Consider the following 26,615-nt stretch of genomic DNA (forward strand, 5'->3'; position numbering starts at 1 on the left):
GCATAATGGGACCCATGTCATCCAAAAAGTTATACTTTTGACTCATCTGTCCATAGAACATTCTTCCAAGAGTCTTAATGATCATCCAGGTGCTCCCAGGTGATTTGTTTAGCAAACTTGAGTCAATGTTTTGGAAAAGATAGGTCCCATTATGTCTGGCGGAAACCAAACAGCAATGTGAGAGACTGATCAACAACTACAGGAAGCATATGGTTATAGTCATTGTAGTCATTTTAGCTAAAGGTGGCACAGATAGTTATTGTGTGTAAGAGAGCAATTACTTTTACACCCAGTGGAATTGGGTGTTGCATAACTTTGTTAATTAAATAAATATTTATTTGATAATAAATATATTTTTTGGTTATTTGTAAACTCAGGTTCCCTTTATCTAATATTAGGTTTTGGTTGAAGATCTGATAACATTCAGTATAATAAACTATGCAAAAATAGAGAGAAAATCAGAAAGGGGTAGTGGTGTATATGCCGACTACGTCTATGTGTAGAATAATTGCACAGCATGTTATGTGTGTATAATGCCTCACTATTGCATACTTTAACATTTGAAACAAATTTTAATCATAGTGTGCTCTGTTGTCCACTCCAGGTGATTGCTGTGGTAATGGACACCTTCACAGATGTGGACATCTTTGCTGATATTCTGGATGCTGCCATGCGAAGTGTTGCTGTGTATATCATTCTGGATGAACAGAATGCACACCACTTTACTACCATGGCTTCCAACTGCCGGGTCAATCTGGAGAGCATTCAAGTGAGTCTATGAAGTGGTGCAAAATCTTGAATATATGTGCTGGAGTTTTTAAATTAAGACACGTTTATAATTGTGTCTTTGATATTTGATGGATTTTAGGGCTTTTTCCTTAAAAAGGCTTTCCCCTGGAAGTTCATATTCAGTAAGGAACTTAAATGGAAAGGAAACTGGACTCGTACCGAAATGGACCTGGGGCTGTCCCACCCAGACCCGATATGTATAAATACATTTTTTATAATATAGATACCCATTCTGAATGGACCGAGGACAGCTAGACCAAATCAAATCAAATGTATTTATATAGCCCTTCTTACATCAGCTGATATCTCAAAGTGCTGTACAGAAACCCAGCCTAAAACCCCAAACAGCAAGCAATGCAGGTGTAGAAGCACTGTGGCTAGGAAAAACTCCCTAGAAAGTCCAAAACCGAGGAAGAAACCTAGAGGAACCAGGCTGTGAGGGGTGGCCAGTCCTCTTATGGCTGTGCTGGGTGGAGATTATAACAGAACATGGTCAAGATGTTCAAATGTTCATAAATGACCAGCATGGTCAAATAACAATAATCACAGTAGTTGTCGAGGGTGCAGCAAGTCAGCACCTCAGGAGTAAATGTCAGTTGGCTTTTCATAGCCGATCATTAAGAGTATCTCTACCGCCCCTGCTGTCTCTAGAGAGTTGAAAACAGCAGGTCTGGGACAGTTAGCACGTCCGGTGAACAGGTCAGGGTTCCATAGCCGCAGGCAGAACAGTTGAAACTGGAGCAGCAGCACGGCCAGGTGGACTGGGGACTGCAAGGAGTCATCATGCCAGGTAGTCCTGAGGCATGGTCCTAGGGCTCAGGTCCTCTGAGAGAGAGAGAGAGAGAGAGAGAGAGAGAGAGAGAGAGAGAGAGAGAGAGAGAGAGAGAGAGAGAGAGAGAGAGAGAGAGAGAGAGAGAGAGAGAATTAGAGAGAACATACTTAAATTCACACAGGAACCGGATAAGACAGAAGTACTCCAGATATAACAAACTGACCCTAGCGCCCCAACACATAAACTACTGCAGCATAAATACTGGAGGCTGTGACAGGAGGGGTCAGGAGACACTGTGGCCCCATCCGATGATACCCCCGGACAGGGCCAAACAGGAAGAATATAACCCCACCCACTTTGCCAAAGCACAGCCTCCACACCACTAGAGGGATATCTTTAACCACCAACTTACCTTCCTGAGGCAAGGCCCACAAAGATCTCCGCCACGGCACAACCCAGGGGGCGGCACCAAACCAGACAGGGAGATCACGTCAGTGACTCAACTCACTCAAGTGGCGCACCCCTCCCAGGGACGGCATGGAAGAGCACCAGCAAGCCAGTTACTCAGCCCCTGTAATAGGATTATAGGCAGAGAATCCCAGTGGAGAGAGGGGAACCGGCCAGGCAGAGACAGTAAGGGCGGTTCGTTGCTCCAGAGCCTTTCCGTTCACCTTCACACTCCTGGGCCAGACTACACTCAATCATATGACCCACTGAAGACCCGTTCCGTATAGACCTGGTCAAATCCAGACCTGGTCCGATCAGCAATAAAGCAGCAGACAAGTCATTTTTTTAAACGTCTTAGGGATCGGGTGTCGCTAGCAGGATCAAATTCGACCACATCCGGTGAAATTGCAGAGCACCAAATTTAAAAGAAAAAATAATATTAAACATTCATGGAAATACAAGTGTCTTACATTATTCAAAAGCTTAGATTCTTGGTAATCGAACTGCGTAGTCCGATTTACAATAGACTTTACAGCGAAAGCATAGCATTCAATTATCTGAGGACAGCGCCCCACATCAAAATATTTTTCAAATCAGCACAGGGGTCACAAAATTCACAAATAGCGATAAAATAAATTACTTACCTTTGAAACCTAAGGGTCCCAGCTACACAATGAATGGTTGTTTTGTTCGATAAAATCCTTATTTATATCCAAAAAAAGTCTGTTTAGTTGACACCATTGATTTCAGTAATCCATCGTTCAACATGCAGACAAAGGAATCCAAAAAGTTACTGGTAAAGTTCATCCAAAGAAGTCAAAAGATGTTTCTAATTAATCATCAGGTACTCTAATATCTAAATAAATGCTAATCTTTGATATGGAGATTAGTATGTTCAAAATGGAAGATAAATAACGAAGAGCGCGCCCTCATTCACAAGTGCCACAAGACTACACTCCCAATGAGGGTCACCTTGGATAAACTACTTGTTCGTTTTTCAAGAAAGAAGCCTGAAACCTTGTATAAAGACTGTTGACATCTAGTGGAAGCCATAGGTACTGCAATCTGGGAGCTATTTATTTGTATATCTAATAGGCTTCCATTGAAAAGGCCTGTGAAAAGAACATTTTGGATGGATTTTCCTCTGGTTTTCGCCTGCCATATCAGTTCTGTTATACTCACAGACATTATTTTAACAGCTTTAGAAACGTCAGAGTGTTTTTTATCCGATTGTACAAATTATATGCATATCCTAGCTTCTGGTCCTGAGTAACAGGCAGTTTACTTTGGGCACGTCAGACAGGTGGAAATTCAGGATACTGCCCCCTAGCCCTAAGAAGTTTTTTAAGCTCCTTTATTAACCAGAGCTGATAAAGCATGAGAAGAGGGAGAGAGGTGCAGGGGAGGGGCCACACTGTGAGCGAGTGACACTGGAAGCAGGGAGAGACAAGAGACAGCAACCAACCAAGTCGACTTGTGCTATAGTAGATTAATAGCTTCAATAGCTGGGTTATTTATCATCAAATATGATTACGTAGTACCTGTCTTGACTGCATCAAACCGGGAGACGCTAGCTAACGTTAGCTAGCTAGGCTAATTGAGCCTGCAGTGCATGTGCTTTCTCATCCTACAGTTACAAATAACAACAACTCCATTCAGAATATTAATTAGCAGCCTACCTGTTAGCTCTTGGTCATTGTAGCCTATTCTTCTTTAACTGTTAATTCAATAACATTAATTCCATCTTCCATTGATTAGATATCTCATAACTCTTGCGAAACATGGAGGCTCTACGACTGTAGTATATTGCCGCTTTGATGACTTATGATTGACCAACAACAAGCGCTATGCGTCACGCTCCACTCTCTTCAAAAGCAAGAGCAGCAGTATGAGTGATAAAAAAAATATCTCTCTCTCGACTGCATTTGTCACATTCGGATCTGTGCGGGCTCTTCCAGACAAGTCCGTTAAAATTGCACATATCTGAGACCCGTGGCAATCATATCAGATCCGACACAGACCCGTGACATTATTTATAACTCTGGATCCAGGCCTGCTCGGGTCCCAGATTGTGTCTTCGGTATTCGGGTACTTGTGGATCCGTGAAGACCAATAAAGGAAACCTGTAGGCTTGGGATATGAATAGCTCTTCCTCTCAACCTTGAACATGAAGACCCACTGCCTCTTTCCTCATTTGTTCCCATTTAATGAACAACAACTACTCAATTTCAATCATTATTCATATGGAACTAATTCAGTACTTTTTGGAGAACATCTAATGAGAACACCATGTTTTTATCTTGCAGTTCATGCGTGTCAGAACTGTGTCAGGCATCACCTATCGATGTCGCTCTGGAAAGTCCTTCAAGGGTCAAATGCTGGATCGCTTCTTGCTGACAGACTGCAGGGCTGTCCTGAGTGGAAACTATAGGTGAGGGTTCCAAAATGAAGAATGTGGTACAAAGTGTTGCATGATTTCTCAAGCAGACTTGACATTAGTAATGTGGACTTAAGAAACTGTACATTAAGTTTCTCTTACATCTGTGTAGTAACAAATACATAACATTATTGTTCCATTGTAATTTAGAAATTGCTTTGCATTTGCATAGTAATGGAGTTAAGAGTTCCTTATTCCATTGTAATATGTATATTTTGCTGCATTGTGCTGTTTAATGAAATTCCATGAATCTCTCTGCCCACAGCTTCATGTGGTCTTTTGAGAAGATTCACCGTTGCATGGCTCACCTCTTTCTTGGACAGCTTGTGACTACTTTTGATGAGGAGTTCCGAATCCTGTTTGCACAGTCCCAACCTTTGGTACCTGAAAATGTCCTTGTTCCAGTGCCAGACTACAGCAGTTTATCTGACAGCCAATACAGCACTGATAGGACACCATTGTTCAGAGATCCCAGAAAGTTCCTGCCCATAGAGAGCTCTCGTCCTAAAGAATGGGCAAGACATTCCTTTGATGATCAGAAAAGAATGCCCCCTGGAAGGCACGAGCACATCCACAGATCACTAGATCAGGGTCCACTAGATATGCACAGAAACAAGTACTCCTCACAGCAATTTAGAATAGAGCAGCAGTATTTTATGGAGCAAGGTCACCCTATGATACAGTCGAACACAATGGATTTTGCTGGCTCTAAAAGGCACAGTTATGCAGAGGGCACTTATGCCAGACACTCCTCCTCTCAATTCATGCAGCACCAAGCCATGCACAACTTTGAGGAGGGTATGGCAACCCAGAGCAGGAAGATACATAGGGAACAGCATCACTACCAGAGAACAGGGCCAGAGCCTGGTTATGGTAGCTACGATCAATTCAGGGACCAAGGGTACCCTCCGATGGATCAGTATTCTGAGTCTGGGTACCCACATGGAATAGAGATAGAGCCACCAGACAACTATGACCCTGTAGTGAATTATTTATCATCATCGAAACTTGCTATGGAGATGGGCCATGGCTCAGACAAATTATCACATCCAGGAGAGGGTCCCTTTTGTCATTCAAATGCAAAAAGACTGAGTGTGGGCCATCCTTATGCCTGTCAGACCTCCCCAACACAACAAAACCTGTCTGAACAGAAGCAGTTTTTTGTTGGGTCTGGTTCGGACCGTAAAACACAGGATCCCAGTGCAAAGCAGGGGATGCGAGATTGGAGGATCAGCTCATACCTCAGTGCATATGATGATGCCGGGGAAGAAGACATTTCACAGCCTTTTGGAAATGATCCCTTTGAAGAGCCCCTTAATCCCTCACAAGGAATAATATTAGCTCCACTTGTATCAGATCCCAAGTTTAATGCCAAAGAGTTACCCAAGATTGCAGGGCTCAGGTTAAAGACCACACGCCCAGAACATTCAAGAACACCAGATATTATTGTCAGCATGGCAACAGATGAAGGTGACAAATCAGAGGATATGGATGTAAAAGAGCCCAAAAGAGAAGAGTCATTCCGTAGGAGGTTCAACCCTGCTATCCAAAGGACCTCAAGGCTAAGATCCTCACTAATCTTCAGCTCACAACTAGAACAGCATATCTCTCAAGAACTGAACCTTACCTCAGGCCAACATTGTGAGGAAACTGCCAATGAGGAAGATGACCAATCTAGATTTTCCTTGACCGCTCAGATTTTGGGAAGACGAAGATCCATAACAAGAGAACCTTTTCAATGGAGATGTAATAAGCCAGCAACAGTTGATAATTCAACCATAGAGTCTTTGAAATTTGAGGACATCACTACTGATGCCGGTGATAAGGAATTGCAAAATAATCCTCCTTTGGGCACCAACATGGCTTCTTCAAAGGAACAACCTAAACCTGACCATGAAGAAGAAAGCAAAATGGTACAATGTGCACATCCATCCAAATCTGCTCAAATTGAGCAACCCAAAACCATACAAACAGCACACCTGCCATCTTCATTGAGCAATACATTATATATAGATATGAATGATCCAGACAGTAGGTTCAAGTTTTTTAAAGAGTTGGCTGCCAAACGAAAAGCTGCAAAGGCTTCAGAGTCTGAGAGCAGCGCTGAAAAAGCTCCTCTAAATCCAGTGACTCCATTTGACTTGAAAACAAAGGACGAAGTCACAAGTGTAGAACCTGCTCCACTAAATCCAGCAGATACTTCCACCAAAAAGCCATCTACATCAACAGAGGGACCTCTTAACCCAGAAGATACATCAAACAAAAAGATAGCAACATCAACAGAGGCCCTACGTAATCCAGCAGATACTTCAAGAAACAAGACATCAACAGAGACCCCACCTATTCCAGCAGATACTTCAACAAACAAGACAGCAACATCAACAGAGACCCCACCTAATCCATCAGATACTTCAACAAACAAGACAGCAACATCAACAGAGACCCCACCTAATCCAGCAGATACTTCCAACAAAAAGCCAGCTACATCAACACAGACCTCTTCAGAAACACTGGAGACCTCACCTGTCTCACAGGGGAATAAAGCATCCATGGCAACAAATAGCTCATTACATCTAGATGTCAAAGACAAGGCTTCTAAAAATAAAGAACAGGAAGAACTTAATCTTCCCAAAAGTGACTCCAGAACATTCCTCATTCGTAGATTATCTTCTGACGATGGGCTACTTAGAGTCTCTATGGATGCTGAGACGATTGAGCTGAAGAACAGTCAGAACCAAAGTGTGTCTGAAGTTAACACAAGAGATACAAGTGCATTTCTTGAGCACACCTCAAAAGAGCGTATCTTTAACATCGCCCCAAAGGAGTTTAGTTCATATAAACTATCACCAAAGGAACCAAATTCTTCAAATCCTGCTTCAAAGGAGCTGAGCCCATCTCTTCCACTCACCCTAACAGAAGTTAGCTCGTTGTTATCTCCAACATCAACGAGTTTCAGTTTAGCTAATCTCACTTCATTTAAACATGCCACAAAAGATTTGAGCTCAGCCCTTACCCCCACCCTTAATGAGTCCAGTTCATCAAAGCAGAAATTACTATCCTCTAAACCAGTCACAGTAGAGTCCAACAAACCTCTGAGCCCCACCCAATCCGAATCAGGTGTCTCTTCTCATCCCATTCCATCAAAATCCAGCACCTCTGCTCATACCATCCCATTGCAATCAAGTCCCCCCATTATTCCTGGTCCAGTTGAGCCAGTTGTGTCTCCCAAGCCTGACAAAACTGATTCCAAAGAATCTCTTAGCCCTACCCCAATGCATTCTTGCTCGTCCTCATTCCCTGCCCCTGCAACAAAACTTAGCCTTTGGCTAAGCTCTACCCAAACAAAATCCAGTTCCTTACCTACATCCACCTTAGTTGGGTCCACTTCATCAACACCAATAGACTCTAACATCTCTCCCAATCCCTCCACAAAGGAGTCATTGTTTACAATTGCCACAACTGAGTTGAAGTCACCCTCTCCAAAGACCAACCCAATAAAATCCTACTCCTCTCCTAGTCCTGGCCAAGATGAGTTTGTTTTATCCCCCAAACCCTCCAAAACAGCATCCACAGCAGATCCAAAGCCCACCACAGCAGAGTTGAATGACTCTCCCAACTCCTCACTTCCATCGCCAAAGCATTTCACGGAACAAGCCAACAAATCTCCCATCCTAACACCAACACAATCTAGTTCTTCTTCCAATCCAACAACAAGAGAACCCAACCCTCTTCCTAACAACACCCCAACAGAACCAGGTGCATCTCCTGACCACACCCCAACAGATTCAAGTGCATCTTCTAACCCTACCCAAACAAAATCACATTCCTCCCCTATGTCTGCGTCAGGTGGATCAGTTTTGTTCCCAATGTCTGGCCAAACAAAATCTATCACTTCTCCAAACCTCACCCCAACAGAATATTGTTCCTCTCCTAATCATACTCAAACGGAGTCTACCTCACCATTAAACCAAGTCCTTGTAGAATCCAACCCATCAAGTAACTCAAACCCAACTCATTCCACTGCCTCTCATGACACTGTCCCAGTTCCATCCGTCATTGTGGATAACAGTAAGAAGGGCAAACTAAGTAACCTTATCAAGGAGCAAAGAGCTGGAAGTTCTCCTGTCGCTAAAGGTGACAAGAAAGCAGGTGATGCTGAGATAATGAGCAAAACTGCTCCTGGAGAATCCGCCTCCCATGGACCTCAGAGTCCTGATGAAACCAAAGAGAATGATAGCACTATGAAACCAGAGAGCCCTACAGATCAAACTAATCCCATATCACCCCCAGTGAAGCAAGCTAAAGTAAGTCAGTCCCACTACCATTCATCTACTGCCAATGTACTCTCAAGCAGCAACCTAAGAGATGACACAAAGCTCCTTTTAGGGCAGATTTCTGCTAACAGCCAGAGCCGGACAGAATTCACTATAGAATCTGCTGTCACTGATGATGCCAAACAGGATGAGGCTGACCGGGGTGTTAGTGGTAAGGAGGAAGAATCAGCCCAAGGACAGAGCAGAGGCCCGACTAGAACTTCTCAGGAGCGGGAGAAGCTACTTCAGAGAATCGAGAGCATGCGGAAGGAGAGGAAAGTATACAGCCGCTTTGAGGTAAAGTACCATACTGTATCAATAGGCCAGTAGCAATTTACAAAATACAATTTTAAGGTACCTATTGTACCCAAGATACCCACTGTATTGTGTTTTCACCCACACCTGCTTTCCTTCATGTGAGCTCATGTTTTCTGTTTATTATTCTGTATTTTGATAGATGCCGCCTTAACCAGGGATCGGAAGGATGATTGAATATGGAGAAAGACCATCGCTAATTCTCCTCTAAAACTTGTCCTTTAACTATCTCCATTCCCCAAAAGTCTAAAATCACAGGTCAGAGAGGCACAGCTAGCTAACCAGCAGAGAGGTATTATTCTCAGGTTTCTATATTAGAGTGTTCCTCCGAATGGACTATCTGCATGTAAATGATTAAGGTTTATGGGAACATGAACAGAAACTTGACTAAGTTGACTAAGTTTACCAACATGGACTACTGTATAAGTAAACAGAGACTCTACAGTGTGGACAATGGACTACTGCTATCTACAAGGTGGGACTGAAACATGCAATCTCATCAGATAAATACACAGCTAAATGTGAAATATATTTGAAAAGTATTGTGTTCATAGACACACCGGACACAGGTATTGTTGACTGTATGGGTCAACTGCAATGTAATATATGTTACTCTCATGGTTGTTTAATTATTATCTGTTTGAGGATCTGTTTTATATACTAACAGACATTTCAAAATACAAACATTAGAATCACCATTAATCATCATAGAACATGTAATCATCATAAACAGTGCAAGTATAGCTTTCAAGTAGTTAATGGACCACTTTCTTCATTTCAGCAGGTTAGTAGGTGTAACAAATCAGGATGACAATGTGCAAGATAAACCAAATGTAGGTAACTGCCAAAATAATATAAAAACATATGTAAATGAGGGATACAAAGAATATTGAAGGCATGTTCATGTGGTTCCTGAATTAATTAAGCAATTAACATCATGCTTTGGGTCATGTATAAAAATCCATTATTTTGGATACTATTGTTATACCCCCATAGGATGACAATGTTCCCATATGCAGGGCACAAGTGGTTACTGAATGGTTTGATGAGCATTAAAACAATGTAAGCCATACGCCATGTTTGTCTCAGTCACCAGATCTCAACCCAATTGAACACTTCTGGGAGATTCTGGAGTGGTGCCTGAGACAACGTTTTCCACCACCATCAACAAAACACAAATTATGGAATTTCTCATGCAAGAATGGTGATGCATCCCTCCAATAGAGTTACAGACACCTGCCGAATCTATGCCAAGGTGCATTGAAGCTGTTCATGGTGGCCCAACACCCTATTAAAAAACATTATGTGGTGTTTCTTTTATTTATTTATTTTATTTTTTGGCAGTTACCTGTGTATGCATGAATAATCATGTGTATTTGCACAAAAATGTTAATTCCATGGGACATTTCGATCTCATGTCTGGACTTTCAAAAGTATGTGGACACCTGCTCGTCGAAAACATCATTCCAAAATCATGGGAAATAGTATGGAGTTGGTCCCCCCCCTTTACTGCTATAACAGCCTCCACTCTTCTGGGAAGGCTTTCCCACTAAATGTTGGAACAATGCTGTGGGGACTTTCTTCTATTCAGCCACAAGAGCATTGGTGAGGTCAGGCACTGATGTTAGGTGATTAGGCCTGGCTCTCAGTCGGCGTTCCAATTCATCCCAAAGGTGTTCGATGGGGTTGAGGTCAGGGCTCTGCGCAGGTCAGACAAGTTCTTCAACACCAATCTCGCACAAACCATTTCTGTATGGATTTCGCTTTGTGCAAGGAGGCATTGTCATGCTGAAACAGGAAAGGGCCTTCCCCAAACTGTTGCCACAAAGTTGGAAGCACAGAATCGTCTAGAATAACCATGTATTCTGTAGCGTTAAGATTTCCCTTCACTGGAACTAAGGGGCCTAGCCCGAACCATGAAAAACAGCCCCAGACCATTATGTCTCATCCACCAAACTTTACAGATGCTTTTCCACTGCTCCGGCGTCCAATTGGCGGAGAGTTTTACACCACTCCAGCTGACGCTTGGCTTTGCACATGGCGATCTTATGCTTGTGTGCGGCTGCTCAGCCATTGAAACCCATTTCATGAATCTCCCGACGAACAGTTCTTATGCTGACATTGCTTCCTGAGGCAGTTTGGAACTCTGTAGTGAGTGAAGTGCATTTGGAAGGTTTTCAGACCCCTTGACTTTTCCACATTTTGTTATGTAAGAGCCTTATTCTAAAATTGATCAAATTAGTTTTTTTGCTCATCAATCTACACACAGTACCCCACGATGACAAAGCGAAAACAGGTTTTTAGACATTTTTGCAAATGTATTCAAAATAAAAAACAGAAAAAACATATTTACATAAGTATTCAGACCCTTCGCTATAAGAGAGGAAATTGAGCTCTGGTTGCATCCTGTTTCCATTGATCATCCTTGAGATGTTTCTACAACAAGATTGAAGTCCATCTGTGATAAATTCAATTGATTGGACATGATTTGGAAAGGCACACACCTGTCTATATAAGGTCCCACAGTTGACAGTGCAAGTCAGAGCAAAAACCAAGCCATGAGATCGAAGGAATTGTCCGTAGAGCTCCGAGACAGGAATGTGTTGAGGCACAGATCTGGTGAAGGGTACCAAAACTGTCTGCAGCATTGAAGGCCAAGAACACAGTGGCCTCCATTATTCTTGAATGGAAGAAGTTTGAAACTACCAAGACTCTTCCTAGAGCTGGCCGCCCCGCCAAACTGAAACGTGGCACCATCCCTAAGGTGAAGCGTGGTCATGGCAGCATCATGCTATGGGGATGTTTTTCAGAGGCAGGGACTGGGACACTAGTCAGGATCATGGGAATGATGAACGGAGCAATGTACAGAAAGATCCTTAATAAAAACCTGCTCCAGAGTGCTCAGGAAATCAGACCGGACCTCAGATTTTTCACCTTCCTACAGGACAATGACCCTAATCACACAGGCAAGTCAACACAGGAGTGGCTTTGGGACAAGTCTCTGAATGTCCTTGAGTTGCCCAGCCAGAGCCCGGACTTGAACCCGATAGAACATCTCTGGAGAGACTTTAAAATAGCTGTGTAGCGACGCTCCCCATCCAACCTGACCGAGCTTGAGAGGATCTGCAGAGAAGAATGGGAGAAACTCCCCAAATACAGGTGTGCCAAGCTTGTAGCGTCATACCCTAGAAGACTCAAGGCTGTAATCGCTGCCAACAGTGCTTCAACAAAGTGCTGAGTAAAGGGTCTGAATACGTGTTTTTTTGTACTCTGTATAAATATAATAAGCTAAATAAAGTGTGTAAATGAACGCCATTTGCTTGATAGTGTTGTCCTTTTCATTTTGGGGGGAAATAAACTTTGATTTGTTTTCATGTTTCACAAAAAGACTTGGATAACCATGTGCTTTTTACCTTTTGAAGGAGAGGAGGACACGTTTACATGCAGAATTGGGCTCTTGCACACCCGTAGGTCAAAGTAGAAGTAGTAGTCTACTTTGCTCGTCACTTGGACTGAGGAATGTTTCAGTCATAAAGGAGAAAGGATTAGTGGTTCAGGTTTGCTCTGTCTCTGCTCCAAACTTCAATTCAGTTGTTGGCTTAAATGCACAATCGTTGTTAGGATTTGCAGGGGAATGAGCACAACTCTATCTAGCCAGTCAGTGCAAGATGGAGTTTCATACTACTTCTTATTCCTGTTCTCTCAGATCTCAACAACTGCTCATGGGGAGGAGTGAGGCCACGTAGTTAGTGTTTCCATCCTTCAATGTTCAAACGTCTTTTGCTCATTCATGGTTTGGGGCTCTCATGGTTTTGCTTTAAAAACTCATTCTGAAGACCAGATCTCTCTGTGTTTACTTCAGAAATGAATCCGCAAAAAGTTTGTACCTGGATTAGTGTCATACAAAGGACTTAAGCTCATAACAAATGTGCATTATGAATGTTATCTAGACACTCTGAAGGACTTTGAGATATGGGACAGTGACATTTTTGCTGTTACATACCCCAAATCGGGTAAATAAACCCACTCTCCTAATTCATATATAATCCCAAAACATGTTCTGATTGTTTGGATAGAGTATTTTACAAGTGTTAAAATTAGTATTCTGTCAATTATTTTGTATGAGAAAAAAACATTGCATAACATTCAACAGGAACAAGATGGCTGCAGTACATTATAGCATTGTTGTTCCTGTCATGCAGGTGAAAGAGGACCCAAAAGCGACTTGGCGAAAACAGAGTCTTTAATCCAGTAAAGTAAATACAAACAAAAAACACAACTTTCACTCGAAATGACGAGGACAAACTGGAGACTCGATCTTGAACAGCAGGTGAACAGCAGGTTGCCTCGGGAAGGCACTTGAACCAGACAGACTCAGACACCTGCTCACCACGCAGCATCTGAGGAAAACACGACACGACAGGGCGATACACAAACACAGCACGGTGAATTCTAGACAAGGAACCGACAGGACAGGAACGGAACACAAAGGAAGAAATAGGGACTCTAATCAGGGGAAAGGATCGGGAACAGGTGTGGGAAGACTAAATGATTGATTAGGGAATAGGAACAGCTGGGAGCAGGAACGGAACGATAGAGAGAAGAGAGAGCGAGAGAGTGAGAGAGGGAGGGGGAGAGAGAGGGATAGAAAGAGGGAAAGAACCTAATAAGACCAGCAGAGGGAAACGAATAGAATGGGAAGCACAGGGACAAGACAAGATAATAAATGACAAAACATGACAGTACCCCCCACTCACCGAGCGCCTCCTGGCGCACTCGAGGAGGAATCCTGGCGGCAACGGAGGAAATCATCAATGAGTGAACGGTCCAGCACGTCCCGAGACGGAACCCAACTCCTCTCCTCAGGACCGTAACCCTCCCAATCCACTAAGTATTGGTGACCCCGTCCCCGAGAACGCATGTCCATGATCTTATGTACCTTGTAAATAGGTGCGCTCTCGACAAGGACGGGAGGGGGGAGGGAAGACGAACGGGGGTGCGAAGAAAGGGCTTAACACAGGAGACATGGAAGACAGGATGGACGCGACGAAGATGTCGCGGAAGAAGCAGTCGCACAGCGACAGGATTGACGACCTGGGAGACACGGAACGGACCAATGAACCGCGGAGTCAACTTACGAGAAGCTGTCGTAAGAGGAAGGTTGCGAGTGGAAAGCCACACTCTCTGGCCGCAACAATACCTTGGACTCTTAATCCTGCGTTTATTGGCGGCTCTCACAGTCTGTGCCCTGTAACGGCAAAGTGCAGACCTCACCCTCCTCCAGGTGCGCTCACAACGTTGGACAAACGCTTGAGCGGAGGGAACGCTGGACTCGGCAAGCTGGGATGAGAACAGAGGAGGCTGGTAACCCAGACTACTCTGAAACGGAGATAACCCGGTAGCAGACGAAGGAAGCGAATTGTGAGCGTATTCTGCCCAGGGGAGCTGTTCTGCCCAAGACGCAGGGTTTCTGAAAGAAAGGCTGCGTAGTATGCGACCAATCGTCTGATTGGCCCCTCTGCTTGCCCGTTAGACTGGGGATGAAACCCGGAAGAGAGACTGACGGACGCACCAATCAAACGACAGAACTCCCTCCAAAACTGTGACGTGAATTGCGGGCCTCTGTCTGAAACGGCGTCTAACGGGAGGCCATGAATTCTGAATACATTCTCGATAATGATTTGTGCCGTCTCCTTAGCGGAAGGAAGTTTAGCGAGGGGAATGAAATGTGCCGCCTTAGAGAACCTATCGACAACCGTAAGAATCACAGTCTTCCCCGCAGACAAAGGCAGACCGGTAATGAAGTCTAGGGCGATGTGAGACCATGGTCGAGAAGGAATGGGGAGCGGTCTGAGACGACCGGCAGGAGGAGAGTTACCCGACTTAGTCTGCGCGCAGTCCGAACAAGCAGCCACGAAACGGCGCGTGTCACGCTCCTGAGTCGGCCACCAAAAGCGCTGGCGAATAGACGCAAGAGTGCCTCGAACACCGGGATGACCAGCTAACTTGGCAGAGTGAGCCCACTGAAGAACAGCCAGACGAGTGGAAACAGGAACGAAAAGGAGGTTACTAGGACAAGCGCGGCGACGCAGTGTGCGTGAGTGCTTGCTTAACCTGTCTTTCAATTCCCCAGACTGTTAACCCGACAACACGCCCATAAGGAAGAATCCCCTCGGGATCAGTAGAAGCCACAGAAGAACTAAACAGACGGGATAAGGCATCAGGCTTGGTGTTCTTGCTACCCGGACGGTAAGAAATCACAAACTCGAAACGAGCGAAAAACAACGCCCAACGAGCTTGACGGGCATTAAGTCGTTTGGCAGAACGGATGTACTCAAGGTTCTTATGGTCTGTCCAAACGACAAAAGGAACGGTCGCCCCCTCCAACCACTGTCGCCATTCGCCTAGGGCTAAGCGGATGGCGAGCAGTTCACGGTTACCCACATCATAGTTGCGCTCAGATGGCGACAGGCGATGAGAAAAATAAGCGCAAGGATGAACCTTATCGTCAGACTGGAAGCGCTGGGATAGAATGGCTCCCACGCCTACCTCTGAAGCGTCAACCTCGACAATGAATTGTCTAGTGACGTCAGGAGTAACGAGGATAGGAGCGGACGTAAAACGTTCTTTTAGAAGATCAAAAGCTCCCTGGGCGGAACCGGACCACTTAAAACACGTCTTGACAGAAGTAAGAGCTGTGAGAGGGGCAGCAACTTGACCGAAATTACGAATGAAACGCCGATAGAAATTAGCGAAACCTAAAAAGCGCTGCAACTCGACACGTGACCTTGGAACGGGCCAATCACTGACAGCTTGGACCTTAGCGGAATCCATCTGAATGCCTTCAGCGGAAATAACGGAACCGAGAAAAGTAACGGAGGAGACATGAAAAGAGCACTTCTCAGACTTTACGTAGAGACAATTCTCTAAAAGGCGCTGTAGAACACGTCGAACGTGCTGAACATGAATCTCGAGTGACGGAGAAAAAATCAGGATATCGTCAAGATAGACAAAAACAAAGATGTTCAGCATGTCTCTCAGAACATCATTAACTAATGCCTGAAAAACAGCTGGCGCATTGGCGAGACCAAACGGCAGAACCCGGTACTCAAAATGCCCTAACGGAGTGTTAAACGCCGTTTTCCACTCGTCCCCCTCTCTGATGCGCACGAGATGGTAAGCGTTACGAAGGTCCAACTTAGTAAAGCACCTGGCTCCCTGCAGAATCTCGAAGGCTGATGACATAAGGGGAAGCGGATAACGATTCTTAACCGTTATGTCATTCAGCCTCGATAATCCACGCAGGGGCGCAGAGTACCGTCCTTCTTCTTAACAAAAAGAACCCCGCCCCGGCCGGAGAGGAAGAAGGCACTATGGTACCGGCGTCAAGAGACACAGACAAATAATCCTCGAGAGCCTTACGTTCGGGAGCCGACAGAGAGTATAGTCTACCCCGAGGAGGAGTGGTCCCCGGAAGGAGATCAATACTACAATCATACGACCGGTGAGGAGGAAGGGAGTTGGCTCGGGACCGACTGAAGACCGTGCGCAGATCATGATATTCCTCCGGCACTCCTGTCAAATCGCCAGGTTCCTCCTGAGAAGTAGGGACAGAAGAAACGGGAGGGATGGCAGACATTAAACACTTCACATGACAAGAAACGTTCCAGGATAGGATAGAATTACTAGACCAATTAATAGAAGGATTATGACATACTAGCCAGGGATGACCCAAAACAACAGGTGTAAACGGTGAACGAAAAATCAAAAAAGAAATAGTCTCACTGTGGTTACCAGATACTGTGAGGGTTAAAGGTAGTGTCTCAAATCTGATACTGGGAAGATGACTACCATCTAAGGCGAACATGGGCGTAGGCTTCTCTAACTCTCTGAAAGGAATGTCATGTTTCCGAACCCATGCTTCGTCCATGAAACAACCCTCAGCCCCAGAGTCTATCAAGGCACTACATGTAGCACCCGAACCGGTCCAGCGTAGATGGACCGACAAAGTAGTACAGGATCTTGATGGAGAGACTTGAGTAGTTGCGCTCACCTGTAGCCCTCCGCTTACAGATGAGCTCTGGCTTTTACTGGACATGAATTAACAAAATGTCCAGCAACTCCGCAATAGAGGCACAGGCGGTTGGTGATCCTCCGTTCCCTCTCCTTAGTCGAGATGCGAATCCCTCCCAGCTGCATGGGCTCAGACTCTGAGCCAGAGGAGGGAGATGGTTGCGATGCGGAGCAGGGAAACACCGTTGATGCGAGCTCTCTTCCACGAGCCCGGTGACGAAGATCTACCCGTCGTTCTATGCGGATGGCGAGAGCAATCATAGAGTCCACATCTGAAGGAACCTCCCGGGAGAGAATCTCATCCTTAACCACTGCGTGGAGTCCCTCCAGAAAACGAGCGAGCAGCGCCGGCTCGTTCCACTCACTAGAGGCAGCAAGAGTGCGAAACTCAATAGAATAATCCGTTATGGACCGTTCACCTTGGCATAAGGAAGCCAGGGCCCTAGAAGCCTCCCTACCAAAAACTGAACGGTCAAAAACCCGAATCATCTCCTCTTTAAAGTTCTGGAACTTGTTAGAGCAATCAGCCCTTGCCTCCCAGATAGCTGTGCCCCATTCTCGAGCCCGGCCAGTAAGGAGTGAAATGACGTAAGCAACCCGAGCTCTCTCTCTAGAGTATGTGTTGGGTTGGAGAGAGAACACAATCTCACACTGCGTGAGAAAGGAGCGGCACTCAGTGGGCTGCCCGGAGTAGCAAGGTGGGTTATTAACCCTAGGTTCTGGAGGCTCGGCAGGCCAGGAAGTAACAGGTGGCACGAGACGTAGACTCTGGAACTGTCCAGAGAGGTCGGAAACCTGAGCGGCCAGGTTCTCCACGGCATGGCGAGCAGCAGACAATTCCTGCTCGTGTCTGCCGAGCATGGCTCCTTGGATCTCGACGGCAGTGTAACGAGCGTCTGAAGTCGCTGGGTCCATTCCTTGGTCGGTTCCTTCTGTCATGCAGGTGAAAGAGGACCCAAAAGCGACTTGGCGAAAACAGAGTCTTTAATCCAGTAAAGTAAATACAAACAAAAAACACAACTTTCACTCGAAATGACGAGGACAAACTGGAGACTCGATCTTGAACAGCAGGTGAACAGCAGGTTGCCTCGGGAAGGCACTTGAACCAGACAGACTCAGACACCTGCTCACCACGCAGCATCTGAGGAAAACACGACACGACAGGGCGATACACAAACACAGCACGGTGAATTCTAGACAAGGAACCGATAGGACAGGAACGGAACACAAAGGAAGAAATAGGGACTCTAATCAGGGGAAAGGATCGGGAACAGGTGTGGGAAGACTAAATGATTGATTAGGGGAATAGGAACAGCTGGGAGCAGGAACGGAACGATAGAGAGAAGAGAGAGCGAGAGAGTGAGAGAGGGAGGGGGAGAGAGAGGGATAGAAAGAGGGAAAGAACCTAATAAGACCAGCAGAGGGAAACGAATAGAATGGGAAGCACAGGGACAAGACAAGATAATAAATGACAAAACATGACAGTTCCGTCCTAATGTATTCGAGGGTAAAAACAAACACCATGGAAATTGTACCATGGATTGAGGTGGAGATGAAAACAGTGGACTGTGGCTCAATGCCCTCACCCCGATTATTTTCCTCTCACCTTCTCCCCAATCTACTGCCTCCAGGTTTAAGAAAGAGAGGGAAGGTAAGATAAAGATGATTGTGGGGGTCTGAGGTGTGGTCATTACAAGAAAATGTTAAAGACAAAGTAGCAATGAAGCTGTCACATTGTTTGCAGTCAACTGCTTTTAACATGATTGTGTCTCTATAGGTTATCTACATCGGAAGGAACCCAAAAGATGTTGCATGTTAATTTTACTGTTATGCAGGTGAATGAGGACCCAAAAGCGACTTGGCGAAAACAGAGTCTTTAATCCAGTAAAGGAAATATGCAATACTCCTAGACAAATCGGAGCGGTAAATAAAGCATAAAAAACAATTCCACTCGTAATGACGAGAACAGACTGGAGACTCGATCATAAACTGTAGGTTGCCTCGGGAAGGCACTTGACCGTAGCAGACTCAGACACCTGCTCACCACGCAGCATCTGAGGGAAACACGACACGACAGGGCGATACAAAGACACAGCACGGTGAACAATATACAAGGATCCGACAGGACAGAAACGGAAAACAAGGGGAGAAATAGGGACTCTAATCAGGGGAAAAGATAGGGAACAGGTGTGGAAGACTAAATGATTGATTAGGGGAATAGGAACAGCTGGGAGCAGGAACGGAACGATAGAGAGAAGAGAGAGAGGGAGGGAGAGAGAAAAAAGGGAACGAACCTAAAAAGACCAGCAGGGGGAAAACGAACAGAAGGAAAAGCAAAATGACAAGACAATATAAGACAAAACATGACAGTACCCCCCCCACTCACCGAGCGCCTCCTGGCGCACTCGAGGAGGAATCCTGGCGGCAACGGAGGAAATCATCAATCAGCGAACGGTCCAGCACGTCCCGAGACGGGACCCAACTCCTCTCCTCGGGACCGTAACCCTCCCAATCCACTAAGTATTGGTGACCCCGTCCCCGAGAACGCATGTCCATGATCCTACGTACCTTGTAAATAGGTGCGCTCTCGACAAGGACGGGAGGGGGGGGGAGGGAAGACGAACGGGGGTGCGAAGAAAGGGCTTGACACAGGAGACATGGAAGACAGGATGGACGCGACGAAGATGTCGCGGAAGAAGCAGTCGCACAGCGACAGGATTGACGACCTGGGAGACACGGAACGGACCAATGAACCGCGGAGTCAACTTACGAGAAGCTGTCGTAAGAGGAAGGTTGCGAGTGGAAAGCCACACTCTCTGGCCGCAACAATACCTTGGACTCTTAATCCTACGTTTATTGGCGGCTCTCACAGTCTGTGCCCTGTAACGGCAAAGTGCAGACCTCACCCTCCTCCAGGTGCGCTCACAACGTTGGACAAACGCTTGAGCGGAGGGAACGCTGGACTTGGCAAGCTGGGATGAGAACAGAGGAGGCTGGTAACCCAGACTACTCTGAAACGGAGATAACCCGGTAGCAGACGAAGGAAGCGAGTTGTGAGCGTATTCTGCCCAGGGGAGCTGTTCTGCCCAAGACGCAGGGTTTCTGAAAGAAAGGCTGCGTAGTATGCGACCAATCGTCTGATTGGCCCTCTCTGCTTGACCGTTAGACTGGGGATGAAACCCGGAAGAGAGACTGACGGACGCACCAATCAAACGACAGAACTCCCTCCAAAACTGTGACGTGAATTGCGGGCCTCTGTCTGAAACGGCGTCTAACGGGAGGCCATGAATTCTGAACACATTCTCGATGATGATTTGTGCCGTCTCCTTAGCGGAAGGAAGTTTAGCGAGGGGAATGAAATGTGCCGCCTTAGAGAACCTATCGACAACCGTAAGAATCACAGTCTTCCCCGCAGACAAAGGCAGACCGGTAATGAAGTCTAGGGCGATGTGAGACCATGGTCGAGAAGGAATGGGAAGCGGTCTGAGACGACCGGCAGGAGGAGAGTTACCTGACTTAGTCTGCGCGCAGTCCGAACAAGCAGCCACGAAACGGCGCGTGTCACGCTCCTGAGTCGGCCACCAAAAGCGTTGGCGAATAGAAGCAAGAGTGCCTCGAACGCCGGGATGACCAGCTAACTTGGCAGAGTGAGCCCACTGAAGAACAGCCAGACGAGTAGAAACAGGAACGAAAAGAAGGTTACTAGGACAAGCGCGCGGCGACGCAGTGTGCGTGAGTGCTTGCTTAACCTGTCTTTCAATTCCCCAGACTGTCAACCCGACAACACGCCCATAAGGAAGAATCCCCTCGGGATCAGTAGAAGCCACAGAAGAAATAAAAAGACGGGATAAGGCATCAGGCTTGGTGTTCTTGCTACCCGGACGGTAAGAAATCACAAACTCGAAACGAGCGAAAAACAACGCCCAACGAGCTTGACGAGCATTAAGTCGTTTGGCAGAACGGATGTACTCAAGGTTCTTATGGTCTGTCCAAACGACAAAAGGAACGGTCGCCCCCTCCAACCACTGTCGCCATTCGCCTAGGGCTAAGCGGATGGCGAGCAGTTCGCGGTTACCCACATCATAGTTGCGTTCAGATGGCGACAGGCGATGAGAAAATAAGCGCAAGGATGAACCTTATCGTCAGACTGGAAGCGCTGGGATAGAATGGCTCCCACGCCTACCTCTGAAGCGTCAACCTCGACAATGAATTGTCTAGTGACGTCAGGAGTAACGAGGATAGGAGCGGACGTAAAACGTTCTTTTAGAAGATCAAAAGCTCCCTGGGCGGAACCGGACCACTTAAAACACGTCTTGACAGAAGTAAGAGCTGTGAGAGGGGCAGCAACTTGACCGAAATTACGAATGAAACGCCGATAGAAATTAGCGAAACCTAGAAAGCGCTGCAACTCGACACGTGACCTTGGAACGGGCCACTCACTGACAGCTTGGACCTTAGCGGAATCCATCTGAATGCCTTCAGCGGAAATAACGGAACCGAGAAAAGTAACGGAGGAGACATGAAAAGAGCACTTCTCAGCCTTCACGTAGAGACAATTCTCTAACAGGCGCTGGAGAACACGTCGAACGTGCTGAACATGAATCTCGAGTGACGGTGAAAAAATCAGGATATCGTCAAGGTAGACAAAAACAAAGATGTTCAGCATGTCTCTCAGAACATCATTAACTAATGCCTGAAAAACAGCTGGCGCATTGGCGAGACCAAACGGCAGAACCCGGTACTCAAAATGCCCTAACGGAGTGTTAAACGCCGTTTTCCACTCGTCCCCCTCTCTGATGCGCACGAGATGGTAAGCGTTACGAAGGTCCAACTTAGTAAAGCACCTGGCTCCCTGCAGAATCTCGAAGGCTGATGACATAAGGGGAAGCGGATAACGATTCTTAACCGTTATGTCATTCAGCCCTCGATAATCCACGCAGGGGCGCAGAGTACCGTCCTTTTTCTTAACAAAAAAAACCCCGCCCCGGCCGGAGAGGAAGAAGGCACTATGGTACCGGCGTCAAGAGACACAGACAAATAATCCTCGAGAGCCTTACGTTCGGGAGCCGACAGAGAGTATAGTCTACCCCGAGGAGGAGTGGTCCCCGGAAGGAGATCAATACTACAATCATACAATCGGTGAGGAGGAAGGGAGTTGGCTCGGGACCGACTGAAGACCGTGTGCAGATCATGATATTCCTCCGGCACTCCTGTCAAATCGCCAGGTTCCTCCTGAGAAGTGGGGACAGAAGAAACGGGAGGGATGGCAGACATTAAACACTTCACATGACAAGAAACGTTCCAGGATAGGATAGAATTACTAGACCAATTAATAGAAGGATTATGACATACTAGCCAGGGATGACCCAAAACAACAGGTGTAAAAGGTGAACGAAAAATCAAAAAAGAAATAGTCTCACTGTGGTTACCAGATACTGTGAGGGTTAAAGGTAGTGTCTCAAATCTGATACTGGGAAGATGACTACCATCTAAGGCGAACATGGGCGTAGGCTTGTCTAACTGTCTGAAAGGAATGTCATGTTTCCGAGCCCATGCTTCGTCCATGAAACAACCCTCAGCCCCAGAGTCTATCAAGGCACTGCATGTAGCACCCGAACCGGTCCAGCGTAGATGGACCGACATAGTAGTACAGGATCTAGATGGAGAGACCTGAGTAGTAGCGCTCACCAGTAGCCCTCCGCTTACTGATGAGCTCTGGCTTTACTGGACATGAATTGACAAAATGTCCAGCAAGTCCGCAATAGAGGCACAGGCGGTTGGTGATCCTCCGTTCCCTCTCCTTAGTCGAGATGCGAATACCTCCCAGCTGCATGGGCTCAGTCTCTGAGCCAGAGGAGGGAGATGGTTGCGATGCGGAGCAGGGAAACACCGTTGACGCGAGCTCTCTTCCACGAGCTTGGTGACGAAGATCTACCCGTCGTTCTATGCGGATGGCGAGAGCAATCAAAGAGTCCACACTGGACGGAACCTCCCGGGAGAGAATCTCATCTTTAACCACTGCGTGGAGTCCCTCCAGAAAACGAGCGAGCAGCGCCGGCTCGTTCCAGTCACTAGAGGCAGCAAGAGTGCGAAACTCTATAGAGTAATCCGTTATGGATCGATCACCTTGGCATAGGGAAGCCAGGGCCCTAGAAGCCTCCCTACCAAAAACTGAACGGTCAAAAACCCGAATCATCTCCTCTTTAAAGTTCTGGTAATTGTTAGAACAATCAGCCCTTGCCTCCCAAATAGCTGTGCCCCACTCTCGAGCCCGGCCAGTAAGGAGCGGCACTCCGTGGGCTGCCCGGAGTAACAAGGTGGGTTATTAACCCTAGGTTCCGGAGGCTCGGCAGACCAGGAAGTAACAGGTGGCACGAGACGAAGACTCTGGAACTGTCCAGAGAGGTCGGAAACCTGAGCGGCCAGGTTCTCCACGGCATGACGAGCAGCAGACAATTCCTGCTCGTGTCTGCCGAGCATGGCTCCTTGGATCTCGACGGCAGTGTTACGAGCGTCTGTAGTCGCTGGGTCCATTCTTTGGTCGGATCCTTCTGTTATGCAGGTGAATGAGGACCCAAAAGCGACTTGGCGAAAACAGAGTCTTTAATCCAGTAAAGGAAATATGCAATACTCCTAGACAAATCGGAGCGGTAAATAAAGCATAAAAAACAATTCCGCTCGTAATGACGAGAACAGACTGGAGACTCGATCATAAACTGTAGGTTGCCTCGGGAAGGCACTTGACCGTAGCAGACTCAGACACCTGCTCACCACGCAGCATCTGAGGGAAACACGACACGACAGGGCGATACAAAGACACAGCACGGTGAACAATATACAAGGATCCGACAGGACAGAAACGGAAAACAAGGGGAGAAATAGGGACTCTAATCAGGGGAAAAGATAGGGAACAGGTGTGGAAGACTAAATGATTGATTAGGGGAATAGGAACAGCTGGGAGCAGGAACGGAACGATAGAGAGAAGAGAGAGAGGGAGGGAGAGAGAAAAAAGGGAACGAACCTAAAAAGACCAGCAGGGGGAAAACGAACAGAAGGAAAAGCAAAATGACAAGACAATATAAGACAAAACATGACATTTACCACTTCCACAATGTAAATAGACTACTAGAGGACAAAGAGGACTTCAACACATTTCTGGAGGAATTTCTTGAAGGAAAAGGGGGGTATGTTTTCCCGATAGTGTACATATTTTATGGAAGTGTAATACCGTGGGATTTTTTTGTAGGCAAATGTTTTCGATGCGATACTTAATTTGTGCTTGTAACATTCTTTGATTAATTTTTGTTTCTTATTTTTCGTGGTTCTTGGTTTGATCATGTTAAAGATTGGTACAGCCAAAAGGAAAACATTGACATACTGTTTCTCACATATGAAGAAATGAAAAAGGTATTTCAGTTCGATTCATTTTCAAAACATTTGTTATTATTAGTGTTCAATACCAGAGAAAATAAGAGTTTGTATTTTGATACAAAATACTTTTTTGTGTACTCTTTCTTGCGTAACAGGACATGAAAGGCGTAATTGTCAAAATTTCAAACTTTCTGAACAAGAGACATGAAAACAAAACACTCAACATGATTGTTTGAAAAGAGCATTTTCAGTAACATGCGACAAACCCCAAATGCCAATTCGGATACAGTGGCTCCTGTATTCCTCTTGTGGCTTCACAGGAACAGTTTTCCATCACCCAGAGTGAAAGGTTTGACACCCATCTACAAGGAAGGGATGAAAGGTTTCCCTTTGGAGTTCCTTTGGGATCTATGAACTGTGAATTGTAGCAGGCCTACTGTTGATAAATAACTAAGAACTTGCAATGTACATGGTCAGCTATATCCACGAGCGCTCTAACTGAAAAGTTTATTTGGGTCAACAACAAAAAGCTACAGAAAATCTCCTTGAATTCTTAGAAACAGATTATTTATTTCCTATACAAAGCTCATAGTGTGAAACAAATTAATTAGCTAGAGCACTGAGCGAATCTTCAATTTCTGTACTAATTAGAGACAGGTGCTGTGTAAACCTATTATGTATCTTAGCAAATACCAGAGACATAATGATAACACATTATGTTTCCATTACTCATGCTACTTTTTATGCTAATTATGCCCTTCTTTCTTTCTAGCAACATTGTATACTACATCAAATGGGAAAGCGGCACCTTCAGTTTTCTGGTACAGCTTGTGCCAATGCCACATTCAGTGTTTGTTTTGTTTATTTCTCTTAGTGTTTGCTAGGATTTCTGTTATAGAATGGTATCAGTCTAGTGTCAAATCTATCATAGTTCATCATGATTGCAAAAGTGACAATAGTTTACCATATCACAGCTTTCAGCTGATATGCCTTTGTCTTTATTAAGTTCATGGTTGCTTAGGATCGGGAGAAGTTACCACCTGGGATGTTTCAGTATGATGGAACCTGGAACTACCTTACTTTCCTCAACCTGGTGAGTTTACTTGGAAGTCACTCCTCAGTAAAAGGTACATGACAGCCCACTTGGAGTTTGCCAAAAAGCACCTAAAGGACTCTCAGACCATGAGAAACAAGATTCTCTGGTCTGATGAAACCAAGATTGAACTCTTTGGCCTAAATGCCAAGCGTCACGTCTGGAGGAAACCAGTCACTTCTCATCAGCTGGGCAATACCATCCCCACGGTGAAGCATGGTGGTGGCAGCATCATGCTGTGGGGATGTTTTTCAGCGGCAGAGACTGGGAGACTACACTCTATGGTGTATTGTGTGTAGAAATTATGAGGGGGAAAAAACTATTTAATCCAAATTAGAATAAGGCTGCAACATAACAAAAGGTTTAGGGGTCTGAACACTTTCCGAATGCACTGTCAGATGATGTCATCCTATTGAAGAGGATGAGCTTGCCAGTCAGCGGTCTACTTGCGTGAATTATATATGCCCACACCATTCTGTTTTTGGGGTATTTCCTCACCATTCCAACACAGACACGCTGCTTTTTAACATACTTAATTTCCATGTTTTGGAAGGAAAACTATTTCACTCATATTGTAATTGATTATAGGTAATATTTCACAGAAATCTGGAAACACTGGACAGTTACTTTAACTGCACAGGGTTTAATAGATCCAGTATAGAGGTTCAACCCTGTCGACCTAGTCAGAATATACAGTTGAAGTCGGAAGTTCACATACACCTTAGCCAAGTACATTTAAACTCAGTTTTTTTACAATGTCTGACATTTAATCAGAGTAACAATTCCCTGTCTTAGGTCAGTTAGGATCACCACTTTATTTTAAGAATGTGAAATGTCTGAATAATACTCCTGACAAGAGTTGGTGTAACTGAGTTAGGTTTGTAGGCCTCCTTGCTCACACACTTTTTCAGTTCTGCCCACACATTTTCTATGGGATTGAGGTCAGGGCTTTGTGATGGCCACTCCAATACCTTGACTTTGTTGTCCTTAAGCCATTTTGCCACA

General features: G+C 45.6%; 1 protein-coding gene and 1 pseudogene across 2 annotated transcripts in view; both read left to right on the forward strand.

The window, feature by feature from the left end:
* LOC124038099 (protein FAM83H-like) overlaps positions 1-10,275 on the forward strand; it is a 31,676-nt gene extending 21,401 nt beyond the window's left edge. Inside the window, exons 3-6 of one of the 2 annotated variants that reach the window (XM_046353562.1) lie at positions 605-769; positions 4,315-4,439; positions 4,711-9,055; positions 9,216-10,275. In XM_046353562.1, the coding sequence (XP_046209518.1) occupies positions 605-769; positions 4,315-4,439; positions 4,711-9,055; positions 9,216-9,227 (4,647 nt within the window). In that variant the 3' untranslated portion in view covers positions 9,228-10,275. The other variant, XM_046353561.1, reaches the window with a different exon arrangement.
* Positions 10,276-12,941: 2,666 nt separating this feature from the next.
* On the forward strand, positions 12,942-26,414 carry LOC124038711 (annotated as a pseudogene).
* Positions 26,415-26,615: the final 201 nt, after the last annotated feature.

This window comes from Oncorhynchus gorbuscha, linkage group LG06 (assembly GCF_021184085.1).
Source record: "Oncorhynchus gorbuscha isolate QuinsamMale2020 ecotype Even-year linkage group LG06, OgorEven_v1.0, whole genome shotgun sequence".
NCBI classification, from domain to species: Eukaryota; Metazoa; Chordata; class Actinopteri; order Salmoniformes; family Salmonidae; genus Oncorhynchus; species Oncorhynchus gorbuscha.